Source organism: Myripristis murdjan, chromosome 17 (genome assembly GCF_902150065.1).
Source record: "Myripristis murdjan chromosome 17, fMyrMur1.1, whole genome shotgun sequence".
NCBI lineage: Eukaryota > Metazoa > Chordata > Actinopteri > Holocentriformes > Holocentridae > Myripristis > Myripristis murdjan.
The window spans coordinates 398,599-416,627 of record NC_043996.1 but is presented as its reverse complement, the minus strand read 5'-3'; the positions used below and the strand labels follow the sequence as shown (position 1 = coordinate 416,627).

The 18,029-nt window shown below is 41.9% G+C and overlaps 1 protein-coding gene across 1 annotated transcript in view; it reads right to left on the bottom strand.

Moving 5' to 3' along the window:
- olfml2bb (olfactomedin-like 2Bb) overlaps positions 1-7,632 on the bottom strand; it is a 43,602-nt gene extending 35,970 nt beyond the window's left edge. The window contains exon 1 of the mRNA XM_030073912.1: positions 7,303-7,632. Coding sequence (XP_029929772.1) covers positions 7,303-7,632 — 330 coding nt within the window. The remainder of the gene's footprint in view (positions 1-7,302) is intronic.
- Between the last annotated feature and the right edge of the window lie 10,397 nt (positions 7,633-18,029).

Genomic DNA, 18,029 nt, shown 5'->3' with positions numbered 1-18,029 from the left:
GTCACTGTCACTTGGGCTGTATTTTGGCTGTCCTCATTGCGTTTTTCTTGTCCTGCCTTCTTAACTGCTGCTGCATAAGATACTTTTTCCTTTAGTCTGATTTTCTGTATCTCCATTTCTTTCCTCATCACTTCACATCCCCTATAGGCTACACTGTGATTCCCTCCACAGTTACAGCACTTTGGCCTCACTCCATCTCCACACTCCCCATACTCATGATCTCCACTGCATTTAGCACATCTTCTCTTTTCTTTACACACCTTAGCCACATGTCCAAACCCTTGGCAGTTGAAACATCTTAGTGGTTTTGGTATAAATTCCCTTACCCTGTAGCACATAAGCCCAAAGTATACATCCTTTGGTATAACCTTAGCTTCAAATTCTAACAGTACAGTCTCAGTTTCAATTTTCTCAGCTCCCTTTTTGCATCTATGACTTTAACTCCCACCCTCAAGTTTTTCTTCAACTCCTTCATGGTAACTGTTAGTGGAATTCCGGTAATAACTCCCTTACATCCATCATCCCTTCGTTCTCCCACTTTGACCACTTTTGCCACTTTGACTTTCCCAACACTCCTCATTACTCTTGCTTTAGCCACCTCCATTTCCGAGTTACATCCAATTAACAGATTCCCATCACCTAGAATTCTTGCATATCTTACTTCTCCCATCTGTGACTGAATGATTTTGGTTAACTTCAAAGGATCCATTTTCTTGACGCCCCCTTCTTCCTCAAATCTTACAATAACATTTATTATTCCTGCTCTCTCTTTTCTCTCTCCCCTCTCTCCTCCTCCCTCACTCTCTGATCCTCCACCTGAGCTACTAGTAGCATCCTGATTCTGGCGTCTCCTCTTTCATTTCTTTCCTCTGCTCCTCCTCTCCACCCTTTGCCATTCACTCTCCCTTATCTCACCCTCATCACTAAACATATCACAGATGTTATCTCCCACCTCCTCCTCCAAGGCTGCCTTCCTGTCAGTGTTTGTTTGGTGGCGCTGTTCTGCGAGGAAGGCGACTCCTGACACGGCTTGTGTGTGTGTGTGGTTTATGGCGTTTTATTCGTGTGTGTTTTGAGTGTGTCAACTCGTTTTGATCCGACGTTATGTGGATTGCAGTAGTGCTTCACCTGGGGCCTCATGTATAAAGCGTGCGTACGCACAAAAACGTGGCGTACGCCCTTTTCCACGACAAGGTTCAGATGTATAAAGAGTGAAATGAGCGTGGAAATGTGCGGTGCCTCACGCCAACTTCATAGCTGGCGTACGCACGTTTCTACAGCTATTGTTCCTTTGGCGACACTTAGAGGTGATGCTGGGAAACTGTTGATAATATGAAAACAATTCATCCCAGACACATGAACAATTAAAACTGATGAACAATTAATACACCCGCATGTCAAAGCGATGAAAATACCGAAAATACTGGCCTGGCAGACTACAAACTGGCACTGTGCGCGATGGGTGGCTTCTTGGTGAGTAAATAATTTATTCGTTTAATTGTCCTAATATTAAGCCCCCTCATGCGCATTGAGCATGTGCGCCCCCAAATATGATCGTGTCTTCACAGCATCAGTACCAGTCTGTGGTTCAAGTTAGTGACTTGCTGTTTTTTGCTGGGTAAACTACAACTACAAGTACTCATGTCAATAGACCCATGCGTCGGGCGCACCGGTGGCTCACCGGCCAAGAGCACGTACTGTGCACCAAGGCTCAGTCCCAATTGCAGCGACCGGGGTTCGAATCCGGCCTCAGCTCCTTTGCTGCATGTCGTCCCCTGTTTATCTCTATTGTGACTATCAAATAAAGCAGAACTGCTAAAAAATAATATTAATGAACCCTTGCGTAAAGTGTGAAATGTCTTAATCATCCTCACCTTTTCCCCGGCGCACTTCTGCATTCATTTACAACTAGATCCGTGTAAGTGGTGTATAAAATTAACAAGCAGTTAATGAATTCACATCTTACCCGGGAGGCCATTCGGCCCGACAACATTTGATTTCAACCATTTAAAAGAGGCAAGGACACAGAATTCACGTATTCACCAATGCATTTAATTCAGCGTGTGTGCGCCTTTCCGACCCCACAGCACCGACAGCCCCACACACTCTCCCGCTCACTCCTCTTGCGTTTCGTGTTGGACAGCGTGCCAAACACGACATCTTTGCGCGCCTACACTTCAGTGAGGAACGTCTCTAATTCACATTCCGTGAAATCTCTCTTTTTTCAGTCTTATTCATGTCAAAGGTTGTAGTTTTCTGATCATGCAGAGAAGGCAATCTCAGGTGCCGGGCTCATTTAAATATGATTTGCATATTTAAATGGGGGCGTGGAAAGGGAGGGGTCAGGTACGCCAACATGTGCGCTCAATTCCACGTTGATCGGGATGTTCAAAGGAAATGTGCTTGGATTCATGTGTACGCACAGATTTATACATCTGGATTTTTTTGGGCGTACGCCATTTTCTGGATTTGAGCGTACGTCATTTTCTAGTAGGAAATCCACGCAAGTCTTTATACATGAGGCCCCTGGCCTGCATATGGCTCATAATCATGGGTCTATGGCCCGCAAACGGACTTTGTCTGCAACCGCCGCAGCCATTTACCGCCGCTCCAGGTAGGCTCACCTACTCCCGGGACTTTTTGTTAGGACTACGCGGCCTCCGCTCCGAACCAGCCAATGCAGTCCCCTGCGCTAACAACATACCCCTGGAGATACTACGAGGTCAAAAGCGAAAGCGATCGCGAAAGAGAAGAGGTTCTAGAGGAGGAATACGCAACAGGCTGAGGAGGCATCATCCTGTCAAATGTCCGATCGCTACGGAACAAGACAGAGGAACTCTGTACGCTGATCAAGTCTGATCTGGATTATCAACGAGCCAGTATCTTTTGCTTTACAGAGACATGGCTCTCTAGAGATGTGGACTTTCAGCTGGAAGGATTTGACATCATCCGCTTTGACAGAGATGTAGTCAAAACACGGAAGTCGATTGGGGGCGGGCTCTGCATGGTAGTCAACAGGAGGTGGGCTACCAACTACACGGTGAGGGAGATGGAGTGCTGCAAACACTATGAAATACTGACTGTGTCCTTCAGACCATTCTACCTACCCAGAGAATTCTCACAGATCACTGTCATTTTAGTGTATGTCCCAGATCCTGATTTTAATTTAGCGGCTGAGCGCATAGCTGAAACTTTTAACAGAGCTGTCACTAAGAGTGGAGAGCAGCCAGTATTCATACTGGGTGATTTTAACAGGTGTGATATCTCCACACATCTTCCCAGTCTGGAGCAATATGTCACAACTCCAACAAGGAAACATAACGTGCTTGACTTGTGCTTCGGAAATATACCGGGAGCATACATTTCAAAACCACGCCCACCTCTGGGTCTGTCTGACCATAATGTTATCCTGCTGCTACCAAAATACAGGTCACAATTAAAGACAGGGGAAATTATAACAAAAACCATCAGCACCTGGAATAAGGATGCATCAGAGACATTAAAGGGCTGTTTTGAGCTGACAGATTGGGACTTATTTTTTGATGACTGTGGGGATGATTTTAACATGCTTTCCAATGTACTCACCGCATACATTTTATTCTGTGAAGAAACTGTGACTCCCACTAAACTTGTAACTGTTTATCCAAATAACAAAAAGTGGATTACCAAGGACATGAAAGCCTGTTTAGTCCAGAAGAAAAAGGCTTTTCTACAGGGTGACACAGTCAGGGTGAGGGAGCTGCAGAAAGAATTCAGGAGGAAGGCCAGCCTGGCTAAAACTAAGTATAAAGACAGCGTGGAGAAGAAAATAACATCAGGAAATGCAAAAAAGGCATGGCAGGGATTAAATATCATGATGAGCAGAGCATCCAAACCTGCAGTGGTCGCCTGTTCAGACCCCGCCCCCCTCGCCGAACAGCTAAACTGCTTCTTCACCCGTTTCAACAACAACAGCACACCAGCAACCTGGACTCCTGAAACCCTCAGCTCCCCCCTCCAAGCTCCCACCATTGATGAGCAGCTGGTAACCTCCATCCTGCACAGAGTAAACCCTGACAAAGCCACTGGCCCTGACAGGCTCAGAGGCAGGGTGCTCAAGAAATGCTCAACCCAGCTAGGTGGGGTGTTAACCAGGCTGTTCCAGCACTTCCTGGACACTGGCATCGTCCCCGATCAGTGGAAGGAATCCACCATCATTCCTATTGCAAAGAAGACAAGACCTAAGGATCTGAAGGACTACAGGCCAGTGGCCCTGACATCAATCCTGTGCAAGTGTATAGAAAGAGCAGTGTGTACATTACTGTTAGGTGGGCTGTCAGATAAACTGGATCCACTCCAGTTTGCTTACAAAGCAAAGCGAGGCACTGAGGATGCAAGTCTCATGCTTCTCGACACAGTCACCAAACAACTAGATTCTACACACCCACACACACGGATCTTATTTATGGACTTTTCATCTGCCTTTAACACTGTTAACACCAACACTCTGCTGCACCGCCTCTCTGATCTCCAGGTCCACCCTGCACTGGTTTTATGGATAAAGGACTTTTTAAAAGACAGACCACAGCATGTGTTTTTAAACGGTTTTAAGTCTAGTACAATGGTTTTAAAGACAGGGCTGCCCCAGGGCTGTGTTCTGTCTCCCATTCTCTTCTGTCTATACCGACAGCATCTCCTTCAGCAGAGAAGGAATGACTCTTTTAAAGTATGCGGATGACATGGCCTTGGTAGCCCGTCTGACTGACTCCCAGGCAATGCAACAGTACCAGCAGGAAGTCCACGCCCTGGTCCAAACCTTTGCTGAAAGCTCATTAGAGCTTAATATTGCAAAGACAAAGGAGCTGTGCTGTGGTTCCAGAGGGAAAAACCCAGAGCACCTGTTCCAACCGCTCAGCATCCACGGTCAGCTGGTGGAGCAGGTGCAGAGTTTGAAGTATCTCGGGACAGAGATCGACACCTGCTTGTCCTTTACACAACATGCTGACTCTGTCTACAAAAAGGCACAACAGCGTCTCCACCTGCTCAGGAAACTAAGGACTTTTAATGTCAGCGAAGACATTTTAACACTTGTTTACAGATCACTCATCAAATCCACTCTCATCTACAATATTTCATCCTGGTTCAACTTCCTCACTACTACCACCAAACAAAACTCTCCCGCATAATAAATCAGGCCAGTAAAATAACCAGAACACCCCAACTACCTCTGACCGAACTGTACAGGCGCTCAGTGGTGAGGAAAGCCACCCTCATCACTGAGGACCCCTCCCACCCCCTGCACCACTCCTTCATGCTGCTGCCATCAGACAGACGATACAGAACCCCACTGGCCCGGAAAAATATCTACAAGAAATCATTCATCCCCTCTGCAATAACTGTTTTAAATAGCACAAAATAGGCTGCACTGTTCTTATCTGTTGTTGTGTGTGAATGTGTTTGTTAGAGTGTTTTTTTTTTTTGTTTTGTTTTTTTTGATGAAGCCGTGTCAAAGACAAATTTCTGTTTTTATTGAAGAACAGACAATAAAGTTTCTATTATTATTATTATCTATTATTAACAACAATCCGAATACCGATCCAGACCTATACAGGCCGTCGGTCGATATTCCGAATCCTTGTTCCCCCAAACACCCACAGATACTGTTACCAAGTCCAGATGTCCGTTATCCAAAGCCAAAGTCCTTTATTTATTCCAGTTTTCCAAGGTTTCCAGTCAAAAAGTAATTCAAACGCTATCCTACTACCGCCAACCACTCCTCCGACGTCACCAAAATGGAGCGACTGATTCCAAAGGTTTTGAATCACAACCACAAGAGGTTCTTCATCATACGGTCATAACTGTGTGCAAAAACATTTTAGGCTGACAGACCCAGTAGTATGTAGAATTTTCTGCAGACAGACACACACACACACACACACACACACACACACACACACACACACACACACACACACACACATTGTCTCAATAATGATATATGTGGGGCAGGGCCAAAACCACCATTTCAACATTGGGGGGGGCAGATATTGAATTTGCTATTGAATTGCTAATATATTCCAGCAATATTGGGGGGGACATTATTGGAGTGCCTGAACAATGGGGGGGACTTGTCCCCCCCAATGTCCCCCCCAATGTATATGGGAGTGCCTGTTGGACCCCCCAATGTATATGGGCGTTTGGTCCCTGATGTGGGGAAGTTGTTACATTACACAAATAAAAAGTAAAAAAGGTATGAACTGCAGAATGGGAGGGTGTGCAACAGCAGCAGTGGTAACTTGTGTTACTTGAAGGGTGTCTTGGAGTGGAGCAGGAGGACCCAAATGCAAGAGAACAGGCAGGCAAGCAGGCTTGAAGAGCTGAACATATATTTAATATCACTAAGGCAGGTTATTACAGGTACTACTACATACAAGATCTCAGTAAAACAGGGAAACACATGCAAGGGAAAAACACACAATGAATTGACAAGAAACTGAACTGGAAGCAACACTTAAAAACAACCTTAACTGATTAGCCAAACTGGACACACCTGGAGAAGGGGGGTACACACACACACACACACACACACACACACACACACACATACATACAGTATATGTTCGATTTTCAAATGACCTACAAACTTTTAATACAAAAACAACACCAACATGAAAAATTACTCTGACCCATAACAATTACAAAATATCTCCTGACCTGAATGTTTTCTCTGTGCTACACAAAATGACCAGTGTAAAATGAACAGGAAGTCAGGCCAACTTTTTCATATCAACATCATGTCACAGCGCCCTCTAGTGTGAATAAGCAGTGTGACAACCAACCCCGGTCTCCCCTACATCACTTTGGATAAAAGTGTGCCAAATGTGAAGTGTAATTTGAAATATGTAAATTATTGTATTACAGAGTGGAGGGCAGCAGTGAGCAGGACTGACGATGATAACAGACTTACAACAGTTTGCTAGAGTTTTCTGGAGCCCCCCCACCCACCACCACCAAACAAAACACGCATTTAAAAAAAATGTATCATCGTCAGTCCTGCTCGCTGCTGCCCTCCACTCTGTATTGTGGTACAGCAGGTAATTTAGCTTTAAGTTTAGCTTTGACTGAATTAAATGCTGTTTCATTTGCTGGGTGTATGCCGAACTGAAGGGTGGCTCCTTTTGACTTAACAAATCTTCAAATGTATCTTCCACAAGGCGTGTAAATTTGCCTGATACGCAAGGCCAACTTAAACTACAATCTTATTAATGAAATTCGGCGCATGAAACTTTTGACAAAAATCGGCTAAGTATCTGTCACACTGACCTGGGTCATAATGTTCTCCTGGTTGTCTAGCTCATCCTCTAGAGGCTCGGCGGTGGGCTGATCATCTCTCACCGGCATAAATTGCTCCTCTCCGACCCCGACATGAGGGTCTCTCCTTGTGGTGTGAAGCTCCTCTCCCCGCCGGTGGTCCTCCACTGGAGCCTGGGTAGGAGCATCCCTTCCCGGGTTACGACGCCCTGTCACCCCTGTAATCAGCGTCTTATCCCGGGATGGATCAGCCTCTCGGTCTGCCTGCAGAGCGTTATTTTGGGCAGAATAAACTCCACTTACAGCCAAACATAGTAGCAGCAGAAAAAATATGCAGCCCATCTCTGCACAATCATTCAGCTGACGACCAAGTCCAGAAAAGTCTCTAAATATTAATGTCACGTTTGTCCTCTGTGAGCAAAATAAATGACGGTCTGAAAGCACGTAATAATGAATATGCCCGCAGGTATGAGTCCGTATGCAAAAAGAGGACTTCACTAAGAAGAAGCCGTCCGCCCTCCAAACGCATCCAAAAGACACTAAAAGTCCTCTTTGAATCTACTTCAAATCTGATTCATCTGTCCAACAATGTTCAGAAAAGGAAAAAAAAAAAAAACTCATTAGAAAATCAAGTTTAACAATTCTGTGCATGAAGCCACTGCCCTTTCCCATTCAATCGATGCTGTCAGTCAACTCCAGGTCATATTAATCATGAGCATCAAACTGTTGAACGTAAAAATGTTCTGTATGACGTGTCGCAGACTGTTGCCCACTGCGAACTGTGCGTGCGTGTGCGTGTGCGTGTATGTGCGTGCGCGAGAGAAGTCTCGTTCTTACTTCCGCGATAAAAAAAAAAAAAAAAAAAAAATGTATTCGGGGAGACTAATTATGTGTCTGTGGTAGGCTACTCAACTGCTACTCAGTAATGAGTTAAAGTGTCCTTGACGACATATTTACATCATAAAGTAAATACCTGGACCTTCCTCCACTGTCTTTGTCAGACTAGTGCGGACTAGAAAGACCGATGCGCATGAACTGATGAAGCCCCTTGGATGAGAGGCGAAACGTCTTCCTAAGACAAATACAAGTCCAGTTGCCTACAATTCAATTTTGCCCAAAGAGAACGATGATCTGGATAAATCAGAATATCCATAGACATCATAAAGTAAACAAGTATTATGTCAATTAGTGGCAGTCCATTCAGTAATGAGTTTGTATGAACTTTTCATAAGTTTATTTAAAGGTAACTCGTATGGTACCAATATAACAGAGGCTACTCCCATAGCTCTAGTGTTGTTATTGTAGCCAACTTTTCTGATAGGATTTCTATAATATTCCTTCAGGGACTGGTAATTTTGTTGTAATATTTGTGTATGAAACTTTCAATGTGTCATTTTGGCAACACCTACACCTATAAATGGCAGCAAATCCTCAGACAACATTTAATTAGGGTTTATTAATCAGGACAGATACAATGTACAACAGTTATGTGATGCAAGTATCATAGTGTTTATAGCTGATGCTAAATTGCAACACCCATCCCAAGAAGGGCTTTTGTGAAAATAAGACATTAAAACAGTAAGACACAAAATAAAAAACAGAAGGTAAACTAAGTACAACAAGATATAATAAAACATACATTTTAGAACTAGCTACAGAAAATTAGAACAGAATTTAGCTGTGCACAGAAAGAAATTAAAAATACAAAAACAAAAACACAGTAACCTGTGTATGGGTTTGCTGCTGAATTAACCAGGACTTGGTAGCTATGAAGGTAAATATGTAATGCAAAAAGCATGAGCTGGTAGATTTAATGTGAGCACCTGTAGACTAAGATGTGAGCTTGTGGAAAAAATTGTGAACTTGTATGTTGAAATTTGCATGCATCAAAAGTTGCATGCATATTATATATTAACTTATATATTAACTGTAATGTTGTCTGCTACCCTGCAATTTGTAACAAAGCTTATACTCCTAATAACTGTCCCAGTATTTGTCATTTGCATAGAAACAGGCCTACTACATAATACAAATTGAGTTTAATTTGTTTTATGATTATGCCCTCTCTTGGGGACACCAGGGAACTGCAATTGTGAAACAAAAATTACTGAACTAAGTTACTAAGGCGCCCTGTGATGAACTGGCCTTGCCTTCGCCCTATGAGCGCTGGGATTGGCTCCAGCAACCCCCCCGACCCTAGTGAGGATAAGCGGTTTAGAAGATGAATGAATGAATGAGTTACTAAGACCATAATGGAAAACCCATAATGAACAATATCACATAAACAGAGGTCGGCAGCGCTTTTCAAACAACAACAACAACAACAACAAATCAAGTCTAACGACAGAACTCTAACCTTATGTTAGCAAAGTCTATTTAATAACAAAATAAACTGACATGATCAGAATAGTCTATATGTGAAGAAAAGAAAAAAAAAGTAAAAAAAAAAAAAAAAAAAGAGAAAGACTAGATTATTTGCTCACAGATGGTGTCCAGACAGAAGCATCCTGATTTCTTCACGGAATTATGCGAGTCCTTCCATTAATTAGCTATGGGAGATGTATATTTGGGTATACATCTCCCATAGCTTCTCTCCTTTAGAAATAAAACATTGTATAACTGGTTAAGGAAATTAAGTCTGATCTTCAACACTGGAACACTCTCCCTTGTCATTTATAGGATGAATCAACTTAATTAAAATGAATGTTTTACCCAGGTTTTTATTTATTTTTCAATGTATACCAATATTTCTTTATTTCTTTATTGATTCCTTTATTGATACAGTTTTATCACAGCCTGTGACCCATAGAATAATGTCAGTCATGGTGACGTTAATCCTGTCATCATTGTCATCTCCACTGGCAGTTAGAAATACCTGATAAAAGGGGCTTGGCACTACTTTTTCAGGTGAATGGTGGCAGAGAGCCATGGACAGGGTTACTACTTCATCTTGCACCAGTTTGACATTGATTCAGTTCAAAGTCCTGCGATGGACTGGCGACCTGTCCAGGGTGTTTCACTGCCTTCCGCCCTATGTGCGCTGGGATAGGCTCCAGGAACCCCCTGTGACCCTTGTGAGGATAAGTGGTTTAGAAGATGACTGACTGACTGACTGACAGTTCAAAGTCCTACACAGGACAGACTTGTGTAAAGTTAAACTAAACAATCTGTTTAATACAAGTGACAAGTGTGACAGATGCTCTTTGTCACATGTGGCTCCTAGCCCTTTAATTTCTGTTTTTGGTGTCCCTGAGGAATCTGCCTGTTTCACTGTCAAGGAGAGCAGTATTATTGCATTTGCCTCTCTTTTAGCCTGTAGATGTATTTTACTTCATTGGAAAGATCAAAAACCACCCCCCTCTAATTCTTAGCTAAAAGATGTAATGAGCTTTCTATATCACAGTGATGGGGGATGGTTATTTTCCACAACTTCTTATGTATTTGATCATGCATTGCTGTATGTAGCACAGTGAGACAGGAGGAAAAATCCCTTGTTTTGACTTTTTTTCAAGGTTCCTCCCATGCAATATATAATATATAATATACAATATAGATTGTATATTATACAATAGATTGTATATTGTGTGTGTGTGTGTGTGTGTGTGTGAGAGAGAGAGAGAGAGAGAGAGAGGGGGGGGGGGGGTGTTTGTCACTTTGTGTGTTTTATGTGTTTTACGTTTCTTAAAATTCTTTTTAAAAAAAATTGGGTGATAAGTCTAATTTTGGAAAATTGTATGTGCTGCACTAACCACCCAATAAAAAATACATGTGGAAAAAAAGAAATACCTGCTTAAAAGCGACAGAGGAAGCGAGAAGGGAGAGGAGAGAGCACAAAACTAAGGGGGAGAGAGAAGATGGCCAGTTAGTAACATGCATTAATGGAATATGGATATGTGAGGAAGGAGAGAGGAGAGAGAGGAGAGAGAGAGCCCAGTGCATCATGGGAGGGCCCCTGGCAGTCTAGGCCTATAGCAGCAGAAATATGGGACAGTCCTAATTATGAGCTTTATCAAAAAGGAACATTTTAAGTGTACTTTTAAAGGAAGAGAGGATGTCTGCTTCTTGGACGCAAAGTGGAAGATGATTCCACATAAGAGGAGCCTTACGGCTGAAGGCTCTGCCTCCCATCGTGCTTTTGGATACTTTTGGATAAGTAAGGCAGCATTTAGGAAGCGCAGTGCTCTAGTGGGGTGCTAAGGCACTATGAGCTCATTAAGATAAGGTGGTGCCTGATCATTGAGAGCTTTGTAGGTGAGGAGGAGGATTTTAAATTCTGTTCTGGATTTTACAGGGAGCCAATGCAAAGAAGCTAATATGGGAGTAATATGATCTCTCTTCTTTGTTCTAGTCAGTACACGTGCAGCAGCATCCTGAATCAGCTGAAGAGTCTTTAGAGACTTGTTGGGGCAGCCTGAGAGGAAGGAATTGCAGTAATCCAGCCTAGAGGTAATAAATGCATGGACTAGTTTCTCTGCATCTTTTTGAGAAGGGAAGTTCCCATTGTAATGATGGGGTGGCTGTATTTCAAAGGACAAAGAAATTAAGAAATTATCAGGTACATTTAAACATTAGACCCTTTTAAGAGTATTAGAGTATTGACAGTAAATATTTCAATTGGAATTGAATTTATATTTGAATGCCTTTATTGTCATTGCAAATACCTTACGTAAAACTTAACCTATTAGGACCTGGCGTACACATGGGTGGACATCACATTTTGGCTTATATTACCGTAGTAGTTAATTCTGCTTACCTGCGTGTGACAATGCAACATGCAACAGTGACAATGCAAAATGCTTTGAATGTTTTATATTTTGTTACAAGCATATGATGCCTTACTGTAGCTGTGACTGTCAAAAGGGGGCAACAGTGTTGTTACTTCATTTTGTTTTTTGCACTGTGATATTCAAAACATGGTCAAAATATGTTTGTATGTGTTATTAATACAAGACAAAGCAGTCAGGACAAAAACTGCAATTTTCAGGGTGGAACCAAAGACTTTTGCACTCTATTACACAAAGGCGACTTTATTGTGTTTTAAGGAAATTGAGAACCAGTGTCATTTTTCTCTAAAACTACACCATGTAAAAAGATGATGCTTAGTTTTTATACTTATCAGGGTCCAATAAGCCAAAATAGCAAAGAGAAATAAAAAAAAAAATGCATATCAAACAAGAGCTCGGGTCTTAAGAGGTTAAATATAGTGTCCATGACATGTTTATTGGCATCCTCCCATGGTGTTGATAAGTTATGCTGATATATTTTTTTTATTATTAGCCTTAGTTATTAGCAAGACACTGCCTCTGTGTTCTTTTAAACATTTATCTTGGTATGACAGCATTCTCTATTATAGCTAATGAGCGTTCCGTGCTTTTTACAATATATTTGGTATATGAGGTCACATTTTTTCATATAAGTTCATATTGTAGGCCTATGGTAGTACCCTGATGTGATTACATAGGCTATACTGCCTGGCCAAAAAAAAAGTCGCCACCAAAAAAAAGGTCACACACTCTAATATTTTGTTGGACCGCCTTTAGCTTTGATTACACATTCACTGTGGTATTGTTTCGATAAGCTTCTGCAATGTCACAAGATTTATTTCCGTCCAGTGTTGCATTAATTTTTCACCAAGATCTTGTATTGATGATGGGAGAGTCAGACCGCTGCACAAAGCTTTCTCCAGCACATCCCAAAGATTCTCAATGGGGTTAAGGTCTGGATGCCCACATGTGCTGGGACCCACATTAACATTACCTCAGTGCCCCCTCTCTTCACCCTTGTGTACAATTCCAATATTTCATAAACAATTTCTTGATGATTTTTAACTATTCCATCCTTCAAGCTGTGCAGTACAGCTGATGAATCACTACATATAAGTACTCTCTTAACTTTGGCTTGCTCCACCCACTCTATTGCCATCTTAATTGCATACATTTCAACTGTATATACACTAAGGAAGCTTGACGTTCTCTTACTTATACCAATGTTATAACTAGGAACTGCTACTGCAGAACCAGTACTATTCAACACAGGGTCTTTGGATCCATCAGTGTAAACTTGTACACAATCTATATATTTCCTTTCAATATATGCATAGAATTCTTCTACCAAATCTACATTTTTCTTCTTTTCCTTAACTTGCAATAATTGCAGATCTACTTCTAATGGCTCTAATGCCTACACTGGGGTTGTAGGCCATACTACTGCTGGGCAGAACTCATGCTCATATACCCCTGAGTCTCTTGCCATTAAGTCTCCTGTCCATCCAAAACTTGATTTCTGATCATTCTCCCGTTCCCAGCATGTTTGCAGCACTCTTTTAGTTGGATGGTTATCACCATGTCCTGCCAAATTCATCCAATAATTCACACAAAGTAGTTTCCTGCGTATACAAAGTGGCATTTCTGCTGCCTCAACTTGCACAGCACACACTTGTGATGTTTTTATTGCACCTATGCAGATCCTGAGGGCCATATTCTGAACCACATCTAATGCCTGTAATGTGGATTTTGCAGCAGAACCATATACTACACTCCCATAATCCAGCCTAGATCTGATGAGAGCTACATATATATACTTTAATGCTGATACATCTGTCCCCCAGTCCCGTCCTATTAGACATCTCATCTATTTCCCACCTCATATTTACCGGACATTTCACTTCCTATCTTTACTTGAAAACTTCTTTTGTTCAAGAAATCCATCACCCAATTAAATATATTGCCTCCCACACCCATTTTGTGTAACTTTATTAGTAGCCCTTCCCTCCATAGCATATCATATCCTTCCCAACATCAAAAAATACGGCTGCTACTGTTTCTTTATTACATTGGGCTTTCCTAATTTCATCCTCTAAACATACTATTGGGTCTAACGTCCCCCTCCCTTTCCTAAAGCCACTTTGCCATCCAACAATTATGCCCTGCTTTTCAACAATGTACATCAATCGTTCATTTACCATCCTCTCCATAACTTTACATAAATGTGATGTTAATGCTATTGGCCTACAGTTGGTTGATTGACTTGCATCTTTCCCTGGTTTCCTTATTGGGACTATGACTGCCTCTTTCCAGTTTATAGGAATTCTACCTCCCTCCCACACTTTATTTTACAGCATCAACAACTTTTCTAGGCTCCTTTCACTTAAATGTTTAATCATAACATATCTCATCCTTCCCTGGTGCAGTCATACCAGCTTTAGCCAATGCTCTTTTTAACTCTCTAATGTTAAATGGGATATTCTGTTCATCTCCTGTATTTTCCTTTTTCCTTAGAACACCTATATTTTCAGATTTTGTTTCATCTCTGCCCCTTCTTCCTTCTTCTGATAGATTACTAGAACTATGCACCTTGACAAAAGTTATCGCTAGTAACTCCGCCTTTTCTTTATTATTTACTGCCACTTCACTTCCCTGTGTTAGAACTGGGTAACTCCAGTCCCTTCTATTCCCTCCCATCTTTCTAATCATGCCCTACACCTCACCTACTTGGGTTGTGTTCCCTATTGAATCACAAAATTGTCTCCAATACGTCCTTTTTGCTTGCCTTATTGTCCTCCTTACCACTGCTTGTTCTTTTTTAAATTTTACCATGTGTTGATAATTATGTGTTCTTTTCAATACTTTAAATGCCTTATTTCTATTCCTCACTGCATCTTTACATTTCTCATCCCACCAGGGTACTGCCTTCCTGTTCACTCTTCCTTTGCTCTTAGGGATGGATCTCATTGCAGCTGTTCTAATACCTTTCCTTATTTCCTCCTCCATTGTTTCTAAGTCCATGCTATCATTAACCTGGCTCAGATATTCATCACATTCTTTTTCAAATATATCCCATTTAGCCTTTTCAAAAATCCACTTCCCACCCCTCTCTACTTCTGACACTGGAGTATCAACATACACTACTCACAATAAGTTAGGGATATTTGGCTTTTGGGTGAAATTTATGGAAAATGTAAAATGTTCACGCTACAGTGATATTATATCATGAAAGTAGGGCATTTAAGTAGAAGCATACACTGGTGATTTCCTCATCTCAAACAATTTCTTGAAACAAAAGCCAACAACAGTGGTGGATATACCACAACAAAAAATGTCAGTGTCAATAACTTGTCATGTGTCCTTGAGCATCAATTACAGCTTGACAACGACGTCTCATGCTGTTCACAAGTCGACTTATTGTCTGCTGAGGCATGGCATCCCACTCTTCTTGAAGGGCGGCCCTCAGGACAATGAGGTTCTGGGGTACAGAGCCCGAGCCTCTACACGGCGACTCAGCTGATCCCATAGGTTTTCTATGGGATTCAAGTCTTGAGAAAGTGCAGGCCACTCCATCTGAGGTACCCCAGTCTCCAGCAGCCATTCCCTAATGATACGACCTCGATGAGCTGGAGCATCAAACACCTGATGTGAATTTTGCTGTTAAACTCCTTGTTAGAGAACAGCAACTTGTGCAAAAAGTACTGAAACATTGAACAGTTGGACATGTGCATTCAAAAGTTTACAGAAGGTCACATTAAGTTCACCTGTAAAGGTTAGAATGCATTTTAGGTTCATCCTGAAATTTCACCCGAAAGCCGAATATCCCTAACTTTTTGTGAGTAGTGTATATCCAACATAGTACCGGGTAATGGTCACTTCCTATTGTTCCCTCCTGACATACTTTCCATTCACATATGGGAGCTATATTATTTAAGGCTATTGTTAGATCTAAAGTTGACTCCTTTCCTGTATTAACATCAATTCTAGTTTTCTTTCCATCATTTAAACAGACTAAGTTCTTTTCATCTAACAAGTCTTCTATCACTTGCCCATTAGCATCTGTTCTTTCACACCCCCACAATGTATTATGTGCATTGAAGTCCCCACACCACACAATATTTGCACTATTTTGCCCTTCAATCTCCTCAAGTTTATTTAACTTTATTTAACTTTATTTATTGCTTACAAGGGTTATAATAATTTCCCAATCCCAGCAACTCTATAAGGGATCCCTTGTTTAATAAATGTCACACACCCTCCTCCTCCTGTCTCTTTCCTGTCTCTCCTGACTGACACATACCCATATAGAACAAAATCTAGGTGTGGTTTCAACCATGTTTCCTGAATACATAATACGTCTGTTTTTTCTCTCTGGTCACCAATGAACTTCTTAAATTCCTGCCCATTTGCAATCAAACTCTTAGCATTCCACTGGGGTATTAACATAGTTAATAATAATATTACCCTACACATGCTGTCTCTTGGCTTGCCTGAATATTTAGCTCATCTCTGATCTCCTCCCACTTCAACCCCCTCATACCCAAATGATGTACTGCTGCTGTGACGATTATTTTAATCCTACCAGTTCTAGTCGGTTCATCTGCTGTTCCATTAATCACTCCTGCAATAAAGGTAACCAAGCTCTTCTTTTCTACCCATGTTTTACTTTTATCCACCTCTGTTCTAGTCACTGTCACTTGGGCTGTATTTTGGCTGTCCTCTTTGCGTTTTTCTTGTCCTGTCTTCTTCACTGCTGCTGCATAAGATACTTTTTCCTTTAGTCTGATTTTCTGTATCTCCATTTCTTTCCTCATCACTTCACATCCCCTATAGGCTACACTGTGATTCCCTCCACAGTTACAGCACTTTGGCCTCACTCCATCTCCACACTCCCCATACTCATGATCTCCACTGCATTTAGCACATCTTCTCTTTTCTTTACACACCTTAGCCACATGTCCAAACCCTTGGCAGTTGAAACATCTTAGTGGTTTTGGTATAAATTCCCTTACCCTGTAGCACATAAGCCCAAAGTATACATCCTTTGGTATAACCTTAGCTTCAAATTCTAACAGTACAGTCTCAGTTTCAATTTTCTCAGCTCCCCTTGTCATTCTTTTTGCATCTATGACTTTAACTCCCACCCTCAAGTTTTTCTTCAACTCCTTCATGGTAACTGTTAGTGGATTTCCGGTAATAACTTCCTTACATCCATCATCCCTTCGTTCTCCCACTTTGACCACTTTTGCCACTTTGACTTTCCCAACACTCCTCATTACTCTTGCTTTAGCCACCTCCATTTCCGAGTTACATCCAATTAACAGATTCCCATCACCTAGAATTCTTGCATATCTTACTTCTCCCATCTGTGACTGAATGATTTTGGTTAACTTCAAAGGATCCATTTTCTTGACGCCCCCTTCTTCCTCAAATCTTACAATAACATTTATTATTCCTGCTCTCTCTTTTCTCTCTCCCCTCTCTCCTCCTCCCTCACTCTCTGATCCTCCACCTGAGCTACTAGTAGCATCCTGATTCTGGCATCTCCTCTTTCATTTCTTTCCTCTGCTCCCCCTCTCCACCCTTTGCCATTCACGCTCCCTTATCTCACCCTCATCACTAAACATATCACAGATGTTATCTCCCACCTCCTCCTCCAAGGCTGCCATCCTGTCAGTGTTTGTTTGGAACAACTACCTGAATACCGATCCAGACCTGTACAGGCCATCGGTCGATATTCCGAATCCTTGTTCCCCCAAACACCCACAGATACTGTTACCAAGTCCAGATGTCCGTTATCCAAAGCCAAAGTCCTTTATTTATTCCAGTTTTCCAAGATTTCCAGTCAAAAGTAATTCAAATGCTATCCTACTACCGCCAACCACCAGCTCTCTAGCCTCTCTCTCGTGTCCTTTCCTGCCTTGTGACCTTTTCTTCCTGCCGCCCCGCAGGTGAGGCCCACCTCTCCAGCACTGA